This window comes from Oenanthe melanoleuca, chromosome 8 (assembly GCF_029582105.1).
Source record: "Oenanthe melanoleuca isolate GR-GAL-2019-014 chromosome 8, OMel1.0, whole genome shotgun sequence".
Taxonomy (NCBI): domain Eukaryota; kingdom Metazoa; phylum Chordata; class Aves; order Passeriformes; family Muscicapidae; genus Oenanthe; species Oenanthe melanoleuca.
The window spans coordinates 3,892,031-3,910,099 of NC_079342.1; the positions used below are offsets into that span (position 1 = coordinate 3,892,031).

The 18,069-nt window shown below is 49.6% G+C and overlaps 1 protein-coding gene across 1 annotated transcript in view; it reads left to right on the top strand.

Annotated features, from left to right (window-relative positions):
* The window catches only part of PLPP3 (phospholipid phosphatase 3), a 44,289-nt gene extending 29,471 nt beyond the window's left edge, over nt 1–14,818 (top strand). The window contains exons 3-6 of the mRNA XM_056497577.1: nt 379–662; nt 1,609–1,666; nt 8,207–8,383; nt 12,563–14,818. Coding sequence (XP_056353552.1) covers nt 379–662; nt 1,609–1,666; nt 8,207–8,383; nt 12,563–12,688 — 645 coding nt within the window. The 3' untranslated portion in view covers nt 12,689–14,818. The remainder of the gene's footprint in view (nt 1–378; nt 663–1,608; nt 1,667–8,206; nt 8,384–12,562) is intronic.
* Nucleotides 14,819–18,069: the final 3,251 nt, after the last annotated feature.

An 18,069-nucleotide genomic window follows, 5' to 3' on the forward strand; every position in this document is an offset into this window, starting at 1 on the left:
GGGTTTATTTTCCTCCAAAATCAATTTGATAAGAGGGTAGTGGGTCTGGCCTCTCCTTCCCAACACACACTAATTCTTTATCTGGTGTATGTCAATTTTCTTTTCCCACTATGCTGGGGTGTTATTTCATTTTTGTAAAGATATGCCAGCGTGCTAACCCAAAACTTACTCTTGTTTTGTTTGTTGGATTTTTCCATAACCAACATTCCGAGCACTGGGCGGGGAGAGGGAGAGGATGGAGAGACGCTGTGCCATGGCTTCTCCTGGAGGGTCCTGGAGATCCTGGAGATCCCAGAGCTGTGTCTGCCCTGCATTCACCCCCACCCTGGCTCTGCATTTTCCCTGCTCTCTGACCTCTGTGCTGTGCTTCCCTGGCAGATCATAACGGGAGAGCTCTACCGCATCCACTACCTGAAGGAGAAATCCCGCTCCTTCATCCAGAACCCCTACGTGGCAGCTCTCTACAAGCAAGTGGGCTGCTTTGTTTTTGGCTGTGCCATCAGCCAGTCCTTCACAGACATTGCCAAAGTGTCCGTCGGGCGCTTGCGGCCGCATTTCCTGGCCGTGTGCGACTTGGATTTCTCCACCATCAACTGCGCCAAGGGAGTTTACATCCAGAACTACACCTGCAGGGGAAGTGACAGCAGGGTGCAGGAAGCCAGGTGAGAGCCCCAAAGCCAAGGGTGGCTGCAGCTCAGTGTGTCTCAGGTTCCTGTCAGCAATAGAGGATTCCAGTCTGGAACTGAGAGTGGGGTTAGTTTGGATATTAGGGTGAAATTCGTCCCTGTGGGGGTGGTGAGGCACTGGGACAGATTGCCCAGAGATGCTGTGGATGCAAGTGTCCAAGACCATCTTAGAAGGAAATCTAAACAACCTGGTCTAGTGAAAGCTGTCCCTACCCATAGCAGAGGGGTGGAATATGTAGGTCTTTGATGTCCCTTGCAGCACAAACCTTTCTAGAATTCTATAAATGCTGCTTTTTCTGCGAAGGCCATAAATCCCAGCAAGCAGCAGTTTCCCTTGGGAAGTGTGGCACTCAGCTGAACAATATTTCTTTTCCTTTCTCTTCACTCCTACACTATTGTTTCCCTGAGCTGTTGCTCTGTGTGGGAATTCAGCCCCAGAGCTGAGCTCATGGTGAGCAGCTTGAGCTGTCCTGTGTGTCACAGCAGAGCTTCTCCTCAGGAAAGGCTCCACCATGCAGTGCCTCCCCTTGGAGCTCTATCACATCCATCACATGCCCAGTTTTTGACTTTTCCAGGGGCACATTCCTCATGCTGCAATCAAGCAGCTGGAGAAGTTGCTCTCTCATTTCTTTAGGGTTTCCCGGTTATTTGAGGCGAGATGATGAGTTATTGGGTTATCCTGGAAATAGCTGCTGTCCCATGAGCAGGCCAGGAAGGGACAAACAATGCAAGCATCCTGTCTATCAGTTCCCCTTCTGCCTCACCAGCAAGCAGGGCGGATAGCAGGGGTTTTATAACAGAGAGCTGGGGCTGTGAGTGCTCTGGCTCCCTCAGATGCCACAGGCAAGTCACCATAGTACAGGCAGAATTGTAATAGTGGGGATTGTGCTGTCTGGTTCTGAGCACCTGCTTTGTTTTGCAGGAAATCCTTCTTCTCTGGGCATGCATCCTTCTCCCTCTACACCATGCTGTATTTGGTGGTAAGTGACCTCCCTGAGCTGAGTGATCCCCTGTGCCCCTGTCCCACATTCCATAGCAGTAATGGCAGGATGAGTGCTGGGTGTGGGAAATAGGTTGAAATTTCAAAATTTCAGAAAGAAATTTTGAAAAATAAGAGTGTGAGCTGGGAAGATCCACTCTCAGCTGCTATGGTATTATTTAGGATAGAGACTCCTGGGATGACAGCTGAGCTTTGGGATGTGGCCAAGGTGGCAATTAAATCCAAATCCTGCTAAATTTGTGGACAGCCTGTGCAATTCTGTTCACCCCACGTTGTGGTTTCCAGTGAGGAGAGTTTGGGGTGAGCCAAAAGGTTCCATGGGATGGAGGGGGAGGATGTGCTGCTGTGTTAGGAGGTGATGCCTGGTTCTGAAATGTGCCAGAGGGGCAGGTGGAGCAGCCTGTGCCCGCCTGGATCCGGAGGGGAGGGCTGGGACTCGTTTTCCTTTGTCAGTGAGGAATGGCTCTGCCCTTCCTGCCTGGGCTGGGGCTGGGGTGGCTGCCAAGCTGCTTCCTGCAGGGCCCACAGGGGCTGGACACACACACACTCCCTTCTGGGGGGGCTCAGAGGGGTTTGGGTCTGACTTTCCTTTTTTTAAGTTATTTATTTCATCAAAAATCGAGTTCCATGCTGCTTTTAAGATTTGTGCTCCTCCTCCATCCCTGGTAATCTCAGATTTGCAAGCAGAGGAACAGCACAGCACTGATAAAAACATGAAACATGAGCTTTTATCTGTGAGCAGTGCTCCCCCCTCCCTTACCCTCTGGAAGATAAGTGACCACTGCTCCCTCCTGCCTTTTCAGCCTTGGATCCCCCTCCCTGTGAGCAACTCCTATAACTGAGCTTTCCAGGCAGTTGTGGGCAGCACATTAAATTCTTTCTTTGTTTTCCCTCTTATTTTGTTCTTGGAAAACATTTGAACGTTTTGGCTGTTTCCTCCCAGCCCTGTTACAATGAAGAGCTGCCTTGGTGATGCTTCAGAGGAGGCTCAGCCCATCATAAAACTTTCTGAGCTGAGTTTGGAAGCCATCACTCACACAGGCAGTCATTTATTTCTGGGGGCAGCCAGATAAGTCAGCCCTGAGATATTTTCAGGCATCTGGGAACAGCAAAGAACTGCCAGTCCCTGTTAAGGTGGTGATGGTTTCTCTACCAGGGCTTGACCCATTTTCTGCATGTTGCTGGACAAATTTTTTTTTTCCATACGTTTTTCTGAAAATCCAGCTCTTGTGGAGCAGGTGAGAAACAAATGGGAATACAGAGCTTGGGGGACTGGTGGCAGAGACCCCAAAACTGCAGAGTGTGTTCCAAGTTCCCACAGGATGCACAGAAACTTGCATGGCTCATTCTCCATTGCTGCTTTGCCCCACAACCTCTGCTCCACTTAGCCCTCTCTATGGAGGAGGCAATCCTTTTAAAATTATTTTATTTTTAATTTTTACCTTGTCCCAAAACTGTGATATGGCTGGTAGCAGACTCTGTCTGGACCAGCTGTCCAGTTGCCTTGTGCCTTAAGAAGTCAGGAAAAATTACATCAAGTATTTGGTGATAAACTGAAGGGAAAAAAAGACAACTTGAGACAAGACAGGTGAGGTAACAGTCTTTAGGCTCTCTTCCACCTAAATGATTCTGTGATTCCAGCTTGCCTAGCAGCACCCTGCTCTCCATCACTCCAGCTGCCTGGTCACTGCCAGAGCCTGACAGAGAAATCTCACAGAAAAAGGGAGGCAGCAAATCTGACACATTGGAGAGGCTGATAATATCAAAAAATAATTACAAGAAAAAAGAGACTATAGTGAGCCAGAGGGATTTGATTAGATGCAAGATAAACCCTGCTGTCTTGCCCACCTCAATGAATGAGCTGGGGTTTTGAAAGCCTGGTTAGAAGTGTGGCATCCACCATTGCAGTGCTTGCAGGAGGTGTGTTTGATGGATATAATCAGGGAATCATCAGGGAATCATCAGGGAATCATCAGGGAATCATCAGGGAAGCAGGATAAAAAAAAAAGGGTGCTCCCCTGTTCCTGGGAAGTGAGGGCTGTGCTGCAGCAGGTTGCTGCCTACACTTTGGATACCAGCAGTGTGCCAGGAGCTTCTGCAGAGTGGGGCTGTGTCCTGCAGAGGCCTGGCAGATCAGCCGTGTCCCCAGCGGGTTCCTGGCTGAACAATACTCCATATTTCAAGGATAAGTCACTTCCCGTCTTTCCTGCCGTTCCCTGCCTTCACCCTCGGAGCCCATTCTGAATTCAGATGTTTCCAAGTGTGCTTCACCTGGTGGAGACGGGTGCCAGAGAATTCCAGTCAGGCTATTAAAAGAGCCATGGATTCCCACACATCCCACAGGGCTTTGCCTGCAGCGTGGGGCTGGATTTGCCCAGATATTCAGTGAGCAGAGGATGAGTGACCACAGCTTCCCCATTTCCTGGCACAGCAGCACAGCCCTGTGCTATCCGTGGGCTCCTAGATGGAAAACACTGGTGGATGCCAAGCCCTGGAGGGCTTTGAGGAAAAGTCCCAGGGAAAGGCACTTGCAACACAGTAAAATCCCCTGGGATTGAGCTCTAAATGCTGAGACTTCAGGGCTGAGTTTCTCGCAGCCTTCTTGTCACCAGGAATACTCAATTAACATCAGGCCTTTGTATAAAAAATTTAAAAGGGGAAATAACTCTTGGGTAATCCTCTTTGTCCTAATTTTCCTTGCTTTGTTACTCCTTGGGTGAGTGAGCTGTAATACATATTTATAGCAGGCTGAGGAAAGAGGAGGTATGGAACAGCTTATTCCTTGCAGCCCTCTGGAGCTGCACCTCTTTGTTTTGTTCCTGTGGATGTGGGGGAGTCTTTGCAGGGAGCAGTGGGTGCTTTCCACTCCCCTCTTGCATGTGAGACCATAATGCTGATCTGTCTGCAGCATGACTGAAATCACTCAAAGAGTGCAGAAAGGTTAAATTTAAATATCAGAAAAGATGAATTAATATCCTTCAGCAACGTTGGCTGATTCTGGGTAAAATGCATGCAAACCTTGTGTATTTAATATGTGTCAGTGGGTGAAGCAGAAGAATTCAGAGTGGGTTGTGGTGTGTTCTATTGATGTAAATGGAAAATGAGAGATGGTGCTGGGTTGATGTGTCAGGGGAATGTGAGGGTTATCCCTGGAGCTGTGGGATGGAGAAGGTGCCCTGGGAACAGCTGAGCAGTGATGTGCCCTTGTGAAGGAACCTCAGGGGTGGTTGGTGGACTTGGAGTTGAGTTTAGTGGTGACCTAAGGACAGATTAAAATGGAACTAATCAGAGTCCGAGGCTGAGCTGTGAACTGAGCTGCTGGGGACATTTCTGATGGGGTGAGAGGGTGCTGTGCACTCAGCAAAGGCAGGGAAGAGGCAAACAGCACGTGCTGAGAGGTCTTTGCCCATCTCCTGTCCTTCCCTTGTGGCCAGCTTGGTGCTAAAAGCCAAATTGTGCATTCCCCAGCCTCCAGCTGGCTTTGTCCAGCCAGGGCAGTGCATTGCACTGGGATGAGTTGGAGTGGGATGGCTGAAGAGAGTGCTGGAGCACTTTGGGTAGCACTCTGCTCACAGATGGGGCTGGAGAGGGAGGTCACTTGGGGTCAGGCAGCCAGGAACAAGCCAGCTGTTTCCCAGAAGGAAACTTTAGGTGTGACTAAGGGCTGTGCCTGGGGGAGTCCAGCCCTGTGGTGGGGAGAGTGTGAAGGGATTTCTGGGATTTCCAGGAGGCTGGAGGTGATGCTCTGAGCCCTGCCAGCTCCTCCTGGGCTTGCTCAGGGGCTGTGTGTGGCTGTGGGACTCTGGAAATCCCCTGGCACAGGGGGAGTGGTGTGATGTCCCTCAAGCCATCTGCTTTGTGGTAACTCAGCCTCTGCCAGGAGACAGTGGATGGGAACTCCAGATCACTCCCACTCTGTGGGATCCTCTTTCACCCATCCTTGCTCCCCTTGGTGCTCCTGGTTTGTGCTGCCCTGTGATGATCTGTGGTGGAAATAACCCCTGGTTGTGGTCTTGCTCTTCCACCCCCTCCTGGGAAGGGCTCCATTCCAGCTCCACATTCCCATCCAAATCTGTCAGGCTGTAGCAGGCAGCATTTCAGATTTACTCCCAGGACCAAAAAAACCCAAAAACAACAAAAACACCTTCATAAGCAGATTTTCAGATAAATTTCCAGGAACTTCCCATTTCTTGGTAATAGCACTAATTCCTGCTTTAGGGAAATTCTGATCCTTTCAGCCCCTAAATTCTACTTTCACTTTTTGACCTTGTCTTATTAACTGGGGTTTTCTTTCATACTGAGGGCAGGGGCAAAGTTTGGAGCACCCCAAGTCTTACCTTGAAAGTATTTAGAGGATCCTGGTGTTTGAGAGCAATGTTTGTAACACTGCATGTTCATAAAATACCTGTGGAATATGAGGAGTGCTGTTACCCTCTTTTTTTGTCCTTGTGAATGGGGAATAAAGAGCAATTTTTCCATTGCCTTTATTGTGGCAGTAAAAGAGCTCAGTTGACCTCCTCACACTGGTGTTGCAGTGTCTGAGGAACATCTGTTCAGGTGGGTTTTAGTCCTCCAAGACACAGGTGTGGGTGTGAGTTGGGTGCTGGGGACTTGGGGAACACCCAGCACACCCCCTCTGGTGCCACACTGCTTTTTGCTCCTTTTCCAGGGCTGAAGATTGCACATGAGGGACACAGTTCAGCCCCAGAAGTACCTAATTTATTGTGACTTCAAACTTTGCTTTTTATTGTTCATTTTTAAGTGATACTTTGCACACTCACCTCTAGATGTCTTTTTCAGTTCAGGCTTGTGGGATGGAAAGATTTGAGTTGTCCAGATTGTGCAAAAGTGATAAATGTTAGATTATACAGCAGCAAATTTCCTTCTTAAGGGATTTGATAGGACAAAGACAGAAGATTAAAATAAGACAACAAGTTTCAAGTCTTTCTGGTAGAGCTGAGAGTGATGGTTTATAATATATAACACTTGGAGCTATTTTTGTTCTGCAACAGCAGCAGCACACTGGAACCTGAGTTTTGCACTGTCACCTGGGCTGAGTTGAGGCTCTTGGACATGAAAACAGAACCATGGAATGGTTTGGGATGGAAGGGACCCTGGTGTGGGGTGTGGGATGTGCTCCATGGGGTCATGGCTCTGTTCCCAGGCTGGGGCTGGTGTGCAGATATGTTCCCCAGAATCACCATGTGCACTAGCCAGCTCTGAGCTGTTTTGGTGCTGCTCCCTTCCATGTTAATTGGCTAACAATCTGGATAATTTGGAGCATCTGCTCCATTCAGATGATGTGATGTTTCATTTCTTCTGAAGAGCCCAGCGTGTGTTCTTTCCTAAAAGGGAAATACAGTGTTTATGCAACAGCCAAACATAATAAATTGGCCAAAATGATGCTTCCCCCTTATCAGCTTTCCAATTAGTTCTGCTTTTATAGGTCATTTTATGCTTTTATGTTGCCATTAGGTTATTTGTGGTTTCAGGGAACCCAGTGAGAGCTTCACTCCCTTTCATATCAAGGCGGTGCAAACTGCTCTGGGTGTGTAAAAGGGACCATAAAGGGGGAGCAAACCCCTCTGCAGCCCTCTGATGTAGCAGAGCCCCTTGAAGGACACTGGCTGTGACTCCAGGGCTTCATTTGGGGGCCAGCAGAGCAGAACAGGGCAGAGCTGCCAAGCTGGGCTGCAGGAGCTGAGCAGAACAGAGCCTGCAGGCTGCTGTGGTGTCCCTCCCTTCCCACAGCCTTCCTCCCTGCTCTCATCCAGGGCAGGAGCTGCTGTTTTCCTGCCCTCTCTTCCCTCCCAGCTTCCCGTTTCCCACAGGAGCCGGCCGTGCAGCGGAAACGCGCCGAGATAGTCACGGCAGGGCTGCACTCCTGCTTGACATCACCCCAGCCTGCTCTGGCTTTGCCTGCCAGTCCCACCCAGGGAGGCCATTCCCAGGCTGTGCAGTGGGGCAGCTGCTCTCTGTTTCCCTCAAAGCCCGGGGCTCGGGCTGGGAAACGTGATGGGCGTGTTGGAGGGTGGCACTGGGCACATTGTTGGTGGTTATTGCCATGTCTGGGAGTTCTCAGGATGGCTCTGAAGGTTTAGCATGCTGCATTGACTCTTCCTTCTCCTCTGAGAGATGGTATGAGTCCTAAATACCACAGATTTGGGATCTTGGTTTCGTTTTGTGCATTAGTAATGCTGGGGAGGGATTTCTTTGCTGGGATGCAGTGTTGGGTGGAGGCTGAAGCAGAGCTGGAGTGCAGGGGGGTCCCAGTCTCCTGGTCCTGGCTCACTGAGGAAGGGCTGTGCCCATCCACCTCTGTCCTCATCCCCTCCATGGGTTAAAAATCCCTCCAGAGGCCACAGAGGTGCAAAGAGCATCCTTCCTTTTCGTCAGCTCCCCCTCCCTGAGCCACAGCCACCCAACAGACCAGTTACTGCTGCGTTTTCAGGCGAATTCGGGCACATTAACACAACTCTTTCTGTTTGTTCTGTCTGTCTGCTCCCCTCTGTTCCCACAGTTCTATCTGCAGGCCAGATTCACGTGGAAGGGAGCCCGCCTGCTGCGTCCCCTGCTGCAGTTCACGCTCATCATGATGGCGTTTTACACCGGGCTGTCGCGCGTCTCCGACCACAAGCACCACCCCACCGACGTGCTGGCAGGCTTTGCACAGGGAGCCCTGGTGGCTTACTGCGTGGTGAGTGTGCCCAGTGGCCAGCAGCAGGGCTGGGGGGCTCCTGTGGGAAGGGCAGTGCCTTTGCCAGCCACCAGAGCTCAGCTCGGCTGGTGCCCTGCGGTGGCAGGCACTCTGCTCCAAAGGCTTGGCCAGCTCAGGGCACTGGGAGGGTGTTCAAAGGTGTTTCCTTCTCCACAAGAAGCTTCTCCAGCTCTTCTCAAGGGTTTCCACCAGCAGCTGAGCAGAGTCTGGGGTGTTTGGGATTATGGCTCTTCCACACACAGTCCATCCAAAAAGTGAGGAGAGGAGGCTGGGTGATGGCTGGTGGATTTGCACAGAGCAAAAGGGCTCCTGAGAAAGTGGCAACTAAAGCTGTGCCCACTTCAGCTGCTGGGCTGGTTCTTGTGCCACCTGCTCTCCAGGGGTGACCTGGTTGCACAGCCCTGTAACTCAGAGTGACACTTGAAGATGCTTTAAGTTGGCAGGATGGGGGGCACCAGGTCAGGCAGCTGCCTCAGACAGACACAGGGGAGCTGACAACTGTGGTGGTTTGTCTGTGTGAACTCCTGAGAGCAAGATTTTAACAGCTCACCACTTTTTGTGGGGCTTTTTGTTCGTTTTTTCTTCAGTGTAGTTTTTTTTTTAACTTTCTAAAAGTAAATCAGCCTTGGGAATAAGTGGTTAAATTCACCAATATTATATTTTGCCGGGAGAGAAAAAATAGGTTATTTATGTACTTCCCACTCATTGATAATATTCCAAAGCCAAAACAAAAATGCCATTGTTGGGAAGCTTTTATGGAGCATTGCTAACTCTGTGGGCAGGAACTGTTGGGTTCTGCCATTGCCTGGTGCCCCTGTCCCACGCAGGGCTGGCAGCTCCAAGGAGGGGGTGGGAGAAGTGTGTGTCAGTGCTGGGAAGTGGGAGCAGAGCTGTGTGGAGGGCAGTGGGGAGCAGGCAGTGCATCCATCCCTGGATCCCACAGGACAGTGGCTCTCTGGATGCTTCCTGGCTGGGACAAGCAGCAGCCCTGGCTGTCCCCTCCCAGCCCTCTGGCAGCTGGAGGCTGTGCTGGGGAAGGGAGGCTGTGGCAGGGCTGGGATGGTTTTCCTGTGTCATAGGAAGCAGCTGCCTGGAGTTTCCCAGGCAGGCTCGGGTTTGGAGCCTGGGCAGCCTGAGCTGCTCCCCCAGCCCACTGGTGGAAGGGGGAATTGTGTCCAAACTCTTTGCAGGAATGGCTCAGTAACCTGGAACATCTCAGGCTTCAGTTTGGGACTCAGGGCAGGGTTTGAGCCCAGCCCTTGCCCCATTCCATCAGAGAACCAGCAGTGTGCTCCAGAACCTGGCTTTGCTGGTGGGAGTTTTCCTCGTAGGGCCTGGCAGACTTCCCTCCTTTTTGGGAGATGGCAGCAAAGGACAAGAGGAAGAGTCATCCCAAAACACCCTAGAGTTTGCACTGAAGGAGCAGTTCAGCAGCTTTTTGCTGAAATTCCTGGCGTGTCCTGGGGGTTCTTGCCCAGCTCTCCTGCACGGGCTGTGTTGAAACTGAGGGAGGGACCTGGAGACTCATCACCTCCAGCCCTGGGTGCTCCCAGCCACCCCTTCTCCCAGCAAAGCCTTCAGGTCCACCCTGGTGATAGTCAAGGGCTGTAAAAACACCCCAGTTATCAGGCCATACCTTTCAGTAGAAACCAATTGTGGATTTCATCTCCAAAGGCTGCCCGAGCTTAAACCCAGGTCGTGCTGCAGCAGACACGTTTGTCTTTCAGTGCCTGAAATAACAAGCAGAAGACATTCATGTCAAGCACTTCCAGCTGATGAAACATTCAGACTTGGACCCAGGGTGAAATGCAACAAGGATTTCTCAAATAGAAATAGTTTGTGTGTGCCTTGTAGGCAGCTTGCTGTGTGTTGTGTGGTGTGTGTCTCATCTGAGGGAGAGGGAACAGGGGAGATGGCAGGAGGACGTGCTCCCAGTGCTGATCAGAGGAGTTGTTTTAACCTCTCTGTATATCATTAAAAGTTGCTTCAATAGGAGGAAAAGTAATAGGACTTGCTAAGTGGGAATGTGAGATATTGGCTAAAAATGCTCTCAGTCTTCTCCCATCAAGTTTTCTTTATGGGTGGAGAGCACCTTCTGCAGGAAATGGAGCTAATCCAAGTGAAAAACTTAGCACGTTTATTAGTCCTTTTTTGTGTTAAACAGTTCAAGCATTAGGAGGATTTAGCACACTTTTAACCCCCAAAGATCACATTTCATGATTCCTATAAATGTTTATATAACCTCCAGCCATGTTAAAGTGAAATACAGTTTAAAGAGAAATGAAACCTCTTAACCAGTCTCTGACTGAAACCCTGAAAAGCAGCACAGTAAAAGCAAAAATACTCAGGATGACACTTCACCATAACTCATTCCTGTCAAAAATAAGGACCAGACTCAAAGCAATCCCCAGATGCTTCTTGCACTCAGCAATCTCCTCCCATAAATTGATTTGTCATGGCTACCTTGGTGCAGAAGTTGGACACCTTTTTTATTGAATCCAGCTCTCAGAGGTGGACACATGAGCGAGATGGCACCAGAAATGCACCAAACCGGACAAATGGGGGGTTTACAGTTATTAACAACCCAAAAGAAAACCAGTGCCAGAGCAGTTCAACCTGGTTTTCCATTGGGATGCTGCAGCAAGGGGCCAGACTCCAGCCTGTGATCCTTGGGAGCATCAGCTGGATCCTGTTATTTACCCAAACATACAAATGCTGCCACTTGGATGCCCTGTAAACAACTTTATCAGCTCTGTCATACAACCAAACAGCCAGACACCAGCACATACATCAAGAAAAATAACTGTTTAGTACATCAGCTCTTTAGCTTTCCCACAAAGCAACACCAGCTCAGCTCCCTTCATCCCTGGTCACAGCTGTAGGAGTAAATTGCTGCTTACAGCAGCTTTGCTGTCTGTCCAGCTTGAGCCTTATCTGTTGTGCTGATAGGGGCTTGCAAAAGTTATTTCCAAGGACAACTTGACCTGCTGCACAAGGCTCTGGGTAGTTAGAAAATGTGGAGATGCAGGTAGGACAAACCTTTGCCTTCTCCCTGTGTTACCCAGCCTGGAAGTTGTAATCTAATTTTATTTCTTTGATTACCTTGGAATTATTTTTCCCCCCTGATTTATCTAAGTGCTTAAATGTTGCATTTGAGTAGTGTGGGGGAAAAAACAAATGTACTGCTGATTCCTACAGCCATGTGCTGCTCATCCTGGGATTTCAGCTCAGCAAAGTCCAGATGTTTGGGGTTTAAGGATTTCTGAGAGCCATCAGGTTTGGGCTGGCAGAGGCAGCGCGTGGCAGGACGGAAGTTTGGGGCTGTGGCACCAGGTGACAAAATGATGAATCCTTGCCACTTCTTGCTCCATCCAGAGGGTCTGTGCTGTCTGACTCTTTTCCCTTCTGGCACGGGGCTGGGGTTTGGCAGGGGTGAAAGTGCCCCACTCCTGGAGGACTGATAAGCTCCATGCTGCTGCTGCCAAAGGAGGATGTGGAAGTTTCCTCCCAGCACTTTGTTTCTTATTGTGTTGCTGCCTTCCGAAATTGCCAGGCACTGGCGTTTTCACATCCGGGAGAGGGGTTACATCACGGCATACTGAGGAAGAAGGATCAGGAACAGCTCCTCCTCTCCCTAGCCCTTGGCTTCCCCCAGACCCCAGCCCTGCTCTGGTGGGGTGTGAGGAGCATGGCTGCCATTGACTCACTGCTGATAGCTTTTAACGCAGTTTGACTTGAAAGCTTTTAATTGCCTCCCTGATGCCTGCCCGAATGAACTGTTTCACACCACTCTATCCCTGAGACCACTCAGGATGAGTCAGGCCAGCCCTTTGGAGACCTTTGTTATTTTATTGGAGTGCAGGCCGTGGATCTGTTTCCTGGCTTTTCAACCCGAGGTCTGGCTGTTGCCCTCGGTGATTACACAGTGAGAAATTAAGTTGTCCTCTCGTGTTGTTACAGTTTTGTGAGGTCTGAGCCTTTTTCTCTGCTGTACAGAAAGGTGGTAGCAGGAGCTTGGGATTTCACAGCTGTTAGGGGCAGGCATTCAAACTGTGCTATTTTTGCAGCTTAAAGATGTGTATATGTTCTGTAAACCAACTTTCTGAACAAAGCATTGCCCACTGTGGCTGAGTTTGCTTTTTCCACTTCTTCCTGCAGGTGTTTTACGTCTCAGATCTCTTCAAGCCCAAGACAAAGACTTGCCTGCCTCCACCTCCCATCCGGAAGGAGATCCTTTCACCTGTGGACATCATTGAGAGGAATAATCATCACAACATGGTGTAGAACTTCGAGGAATCAGATGGGTGTTGTATTTTAAACTTTTTTTTTTTTTTTTTTTTTTTTTTTTTTTTTTTTTTTTTTTTTTTTTTTTTTTTTGCGAAGAAAAAGTGACTGCTGACAGCAACTACCTGCTGCTCTCAAATCTCATCAGACAGTAGAATGTAGGGAGAGACTTTCTTGCCCGACCAGTAACGTCTTACTCTGTGGTCTTTTCAACTTGCAACATTTGGATGAAAGGTGGTGGTCAACTAAGGCAAAGGCAACAACGAGAAAGGAAAATAAAAAAAACCCCACACAACACAAAAAGCCGAACAAATAAAGAGAGGTGCCGGAGTTCTGGATGTGCAATTGGTTTGAGTGTTCATGTTGTAGTGAACACCAAGTTGTTCCTAGCCCAGTGAACACTAAGGGATTTTTGGGAAGCTGGCCATCCTAGATTTTTTTTCTGACGATGATTTCCAATGCCTGCGAGAAAAAAACCAAAAAACAACTCACAACTAAATTGTATAGCACTATGTATGAGCAACAGCACTGAGTCAAGACCTGGGATTGGTTTGTGAGAGTTGCTTTTTTCCTCTTTTTGATCCTAGTTTATTTTTGCCTCCTCTCCTCCACACTGTGACTTAATTCAGAAGAAGCTTGCCCAGTCCAAGGTCTCCGAAGGGTCTGTGTTCTCTCTGCTCACACTACACGCCTGTAACCAGCGGCCCCAAGATGCGCCGGAGAGCTCTTCCTGCTGCAGAGAAACCTCTTCTCTTCCTCCCTGCTCGCTCCCACCCGAGCCTCCCTGGGGGAAAAGAGCATCCTCACTTCCCAGCCATCCCCTTTTCCCCCAGAATAAACCCCCAGCAGGTTCTGTGTGTGCGGGTCGGCGCGAGGGCAGCGCGGCTCTGCCGGAGACTCGTTCGCACTACGGCCCCGGGGCTGAGTCCCGGGGAAACTTGGATTCTGCAGTTCTGGGACGGGCTGCTGGGCGGCACGTCCCGGCCTGGCTGTCAGTCGGTTTGTGCATCCCCTCCTCTCCTCCTCCTCCTCCTCCTCCTCCTCCCTGGGGCAGCCCCAGGTCCTGTGCTCCGGGTCACTCCAGAGGGAGATCAGCTGTGCCTCTCTGGGGTGTGATGCTGAATTTTCTTTCCTGGGTCACTCTGGTGAGAAATCAGCTGTGCCTCCCTGGGGTGTGATGCTGAATTTTCTTTCCTGGGTCACTCTGGTGGGAAATCAGCTGTGCCTCTCTCTGGGGTGTGATGCTGAATTTTCTTTCTTGGGTCACTCTGGTGGGAAATCAGCTGTGCCTCTCTGGGGTGTGATGATGGATTTTCTTTCCTGGGTCACTCCACTGGGAAATCAGCTGTGCCTCTCTCTGGGGTGTGATGCTGAATTTTCTTTCCTGGATCACTCTGGTGAGAAATCAGCTGTGCCTCTCTCTGGGGTATGATGCTGAATTTTCTTTCCTGGGTCACTCTGGTGAGAAATCAGCTGTGCCTCTCTCTAGGGTGTGATGCCGAATTTTCTTTCCTGAGTCATTCCAGTGGGAAATCAGCTGTGCCTCTCTCTGGGGTGAGATGCTGGGTTTTCTTTCTTGCCCAGAAGCCACAGGTGCTTGGTTTGCAGCCCTTCCACGAGCGTTTGCAAAGGGATCCCGCAGAGCACGCAGAACGGCCATTTGCACATCCTCCTCACAGAATCCGTCCTATCATTTCAACTTATAGCAAGCTATGTTTGTTTTTTTTTTTTATATTATAAATATTATATAAATAATGTATAAAACCTTAAAAATTAACTATGTAAAATATTATTTCTGAAACAATTTTAGATATATCCACTATGACTATAAACTGTGTCCTGACCTGTGTTATTTACATTTTGCTGCTTAAAAAAGCATTGAATTAATTTTTTTATAGTCGACTAAAATATTGTAGTTCTGTGGTAGTAATATTTTAATGAAAATAACTACAATTAGAGACATTTGTATAAAAAAAAAACATATTAAATTGTCTGTATTTTTGTAATGTTCCATTTTGTAAAGAGAAGAATATTCAAAGACTTTTGTAGAATACAAAATTGAAGTTTGTATCTGCGAAATTATTGCTGTATAAATGTGCTTTTTAAATAAAAGCTCATAACACAACTAAACATCTTGGTGCAAGCTGCATTCTGTCTTTGGGTTGCCCTTTCCTTGCCAGAAAAAGAGAGTCCTTGCCCAGTAGGATGATTGGAGGTGTGATGGGGATGTTGGATGACATTTTGGGATGTGATGGTGCAGGAGGGCAGCTGGATAAAAAGGACCAGATGCCATTTTCTATGGGAGTGATGACAAGGTCCCACCAGCTCCTGGCTGGGGGAAACTTCTGGGTTTGCATTGATCTTCCCTTTTCTATATCCACTCTTAAAACAAATCCCATTTTACTGAAGGCATCCCTTTAACAATCTTACAAGCTTTAAAGAAACATTATTGAAGTGAAATAAGGTCTGAGGAGGCACAATTGCTGGTTGTCCTGGACAGGCCCTGCCTATGAGGGCTCCCATCTATGCTCTGCACAAACACCTTTCCCACAAAAAGCAGGCACTTGGCAGCTGAACTAAATATTGCAGCTAGCTGGGTTGCAAATGTAGGTGGGAGGGGAAAGAAGAAAACAGAAAAAAATCTCACAACAACATGTGCTCAGAGAGGCACATGTGCACAGCACACAGTTAGGAGGCAGCCTGGATTTTTTATTATTATTTTTTATTTTTTTAATTATTATTATTATTATTGTTATTTTTTTCCTCCTACAGAGGCAAATGAACTTGTTGGTGGTGAGACACGGTCAGAGCCGCGTTTCGACCACTCCTTAGCGAACCACATCAGCGAGATAACACGGCACAGAAATCATATGCAAGAATGCATGACAGGAAGCAAATACCACATCAAACTGCAAAGAAAGAGCAGGTGGAAATTAAGCCAGCAGAACTGAGCTAGCACTTGCTATTATTATCCTAATTAGGAGTAAAATTTTATTACGCGCGGAAAAACTTCGCAAACCCGCACCTGTCCCGAGTGCAGAGGGAGTTTTCATGGTGCCACGTGTGATCTGAGAGTGTTTGGAGGTTGAGTGTGCTGCAGAGGTGAGACTTCAGCTTGGGGGCAGTGGCTGTGAGGACAGGCTCTTAATCCCCAGTTTATCTCCAAAATGCATTGCCTGTGTCTAGGAAACACCCATGGGAGGAGGAAGCAGTGCCCCATCTGCCTGTGGAGCCCTCCATGTGCAGAGCCAGCAGGCTCTGGGCTGAGGAAAGTGTGTGCTTGCATCCTAACCCCAGCTCCTTGGAAAAAAACAGGGATACAGATGTCTGGGTGAAAGGGGAGCGCTTGGAGAAGGGTCAGAAGGGAAGCAGCACAGGAGGTGATAAGAGCCCGGGCAGGGCAGCAGGGCTGGCGAGTCACGGGATCTCAGGATGTGTGAGAGGGAGAAAAGGCCATGGATAAACCTGTGGAAGGCAGCAGGGTTGAACTCTAACGTGGGGCTGAGCATCAGCAGTGCCAAGTCCTATTTGTGGCTGAGCAATGGTTGTTTCCTCCTCTGCTTCCTGCCCGCCTCTCCCGTGCTGTCCCATTCCATCCCACCCTGGGAGCTTTGCACGACAGCTGGGAGGGTGGGTGGAACTTTACTGGGGCTCACCTGCCTGGAGATTAGGAGAAGTGGTCATTTCTGGCAGCATGGGAAAAGGCAAGGTCCACAGAGCCAAAAACAGAGGAATATTCCAATGCTAGGAGGAATAAGGACTGATTTTAAATGTGCATTTCAATGAAACCCCACAGAGAAGTGAAAACCAAAAGAGCAGAGTTGTGGGTACCACAAACCATGAGTATGGTGACAGGATGCATCTACCGCCCTTGCTTCCTGAGGGGCAGGAAGGAAGAGAAAATAAATAGGTGAAATGGAAAAAAACCACCCCAAATCCATCTGAGCTCTGGCATCCTGAGGCCACCACTTTCTGCAGTGTCTGCAGGTGCAGCTGGAGCTGCCTGGTCCTTCCTGCAGGGATGCTGAGCAGCCGGAGCACCCTGGGGTCCGCCCGCTGCCGCTCCCTGCAGCTCTCCTGAGGAGGCAGCCGGCTGCACAAACCCAGATGCACTCAGGCACACCAGACGTGCTGCTGGAGCCCGGGGCTGGGTGCTGCTGGTGGCCTTTAGTGCTGCGAACACCGGGCTCTGCTCATGCTGATGCTAATCAGGGGCTGTGGAGCACCCAGCTGTCTGCCTTTGATGCTGGGGCCCGCCTGGCAGAGCCTCTCTGCACAAGGGGACGTTCTGGTCAAACCTGTCTTTTTTTTTTTTTTTGCGCAGGGACCGGTTGAACACGTTTTCAAAGGCAGGGGTTGGTGTGTGCACCTGACTGCCATGGGAGCAGGGCTTTTGTTGCAGGGGGAGGGAGGTTTACGCAAGCCCCGGGTCCGGCAGTGTCTCTGCGCCTGAACAGCTTCACTCAGCAAGAACGCCTTGGCAGCCTGCAGGGGCTGGAGCTGCTCTACTTCTGCTCAATGATTCTCGGATATGAAGCTCTCAATCACGGGAGGGGGAGGGAGGAGATTCGCCCCACAAGCAGAGACCTGTTTGTCTCATGCTCCAAGCCTGACTTGTTTTGGGTGTCCGAAGGTTTCACCCAGCTCTTTGTGAAGCCGAAACCAACGCTCGTCCGTGGAGAGGATGTGTTGGGCTGAGGTCCTGGCTGCTGTCAAGCCCACATCCATGGCTGGGGTGCAGCACAGCTGTCCCTTCACTTCACCTGCATTTTCCCCCCCTCTCTTTGGCACACCCCTTGCCTTCATCCACTGTTCTCTCAAAAGGCGATTCCTCCCTGCTGTTTACCTTTTCCTCTGGACGCCAGATCAGAGGTACAGATTTTTAGGAATGGAGTGAGTCACTTGCCTGCTGGCTTCTGTCAACACCTGCCTACAGATAGGAGCTACTGCCCATCTCCTCCAGACTTTCCTACCCGTGTTCCCGGGGTGCCAGGTGATGCTCCGGGCACAGCCCTGACTGCTTGCATGACCCGGCAAAACCGAACAGAAGTTGTCACCTTCACTGAAGGAAGCAGAAGGTAGAAAACAACCTCCTGTTGACTCAGCGGGGAAGAAAAAAAAAAAAAAAAAAAAAAAAAAAAAAGACACACAAACAAACCCCAAAACCCAACAACTTTCAATTATCACCTTTGCACGCCACCCCCACTGGCACCAGCCGGCGCAGGAGTGCCTGCGTTAGCTTGTCTCGAGTTACAATTTCCTCGGGGCACAGACTACACCTATGTGTGTGTGTTTGGGTAATGACGATCCGGCTGGTTGTGATGAATCCCCGCCTCATCCTATCCGTAGCTGGAAGGGAGCGAAGTCACCGGGAACATCTC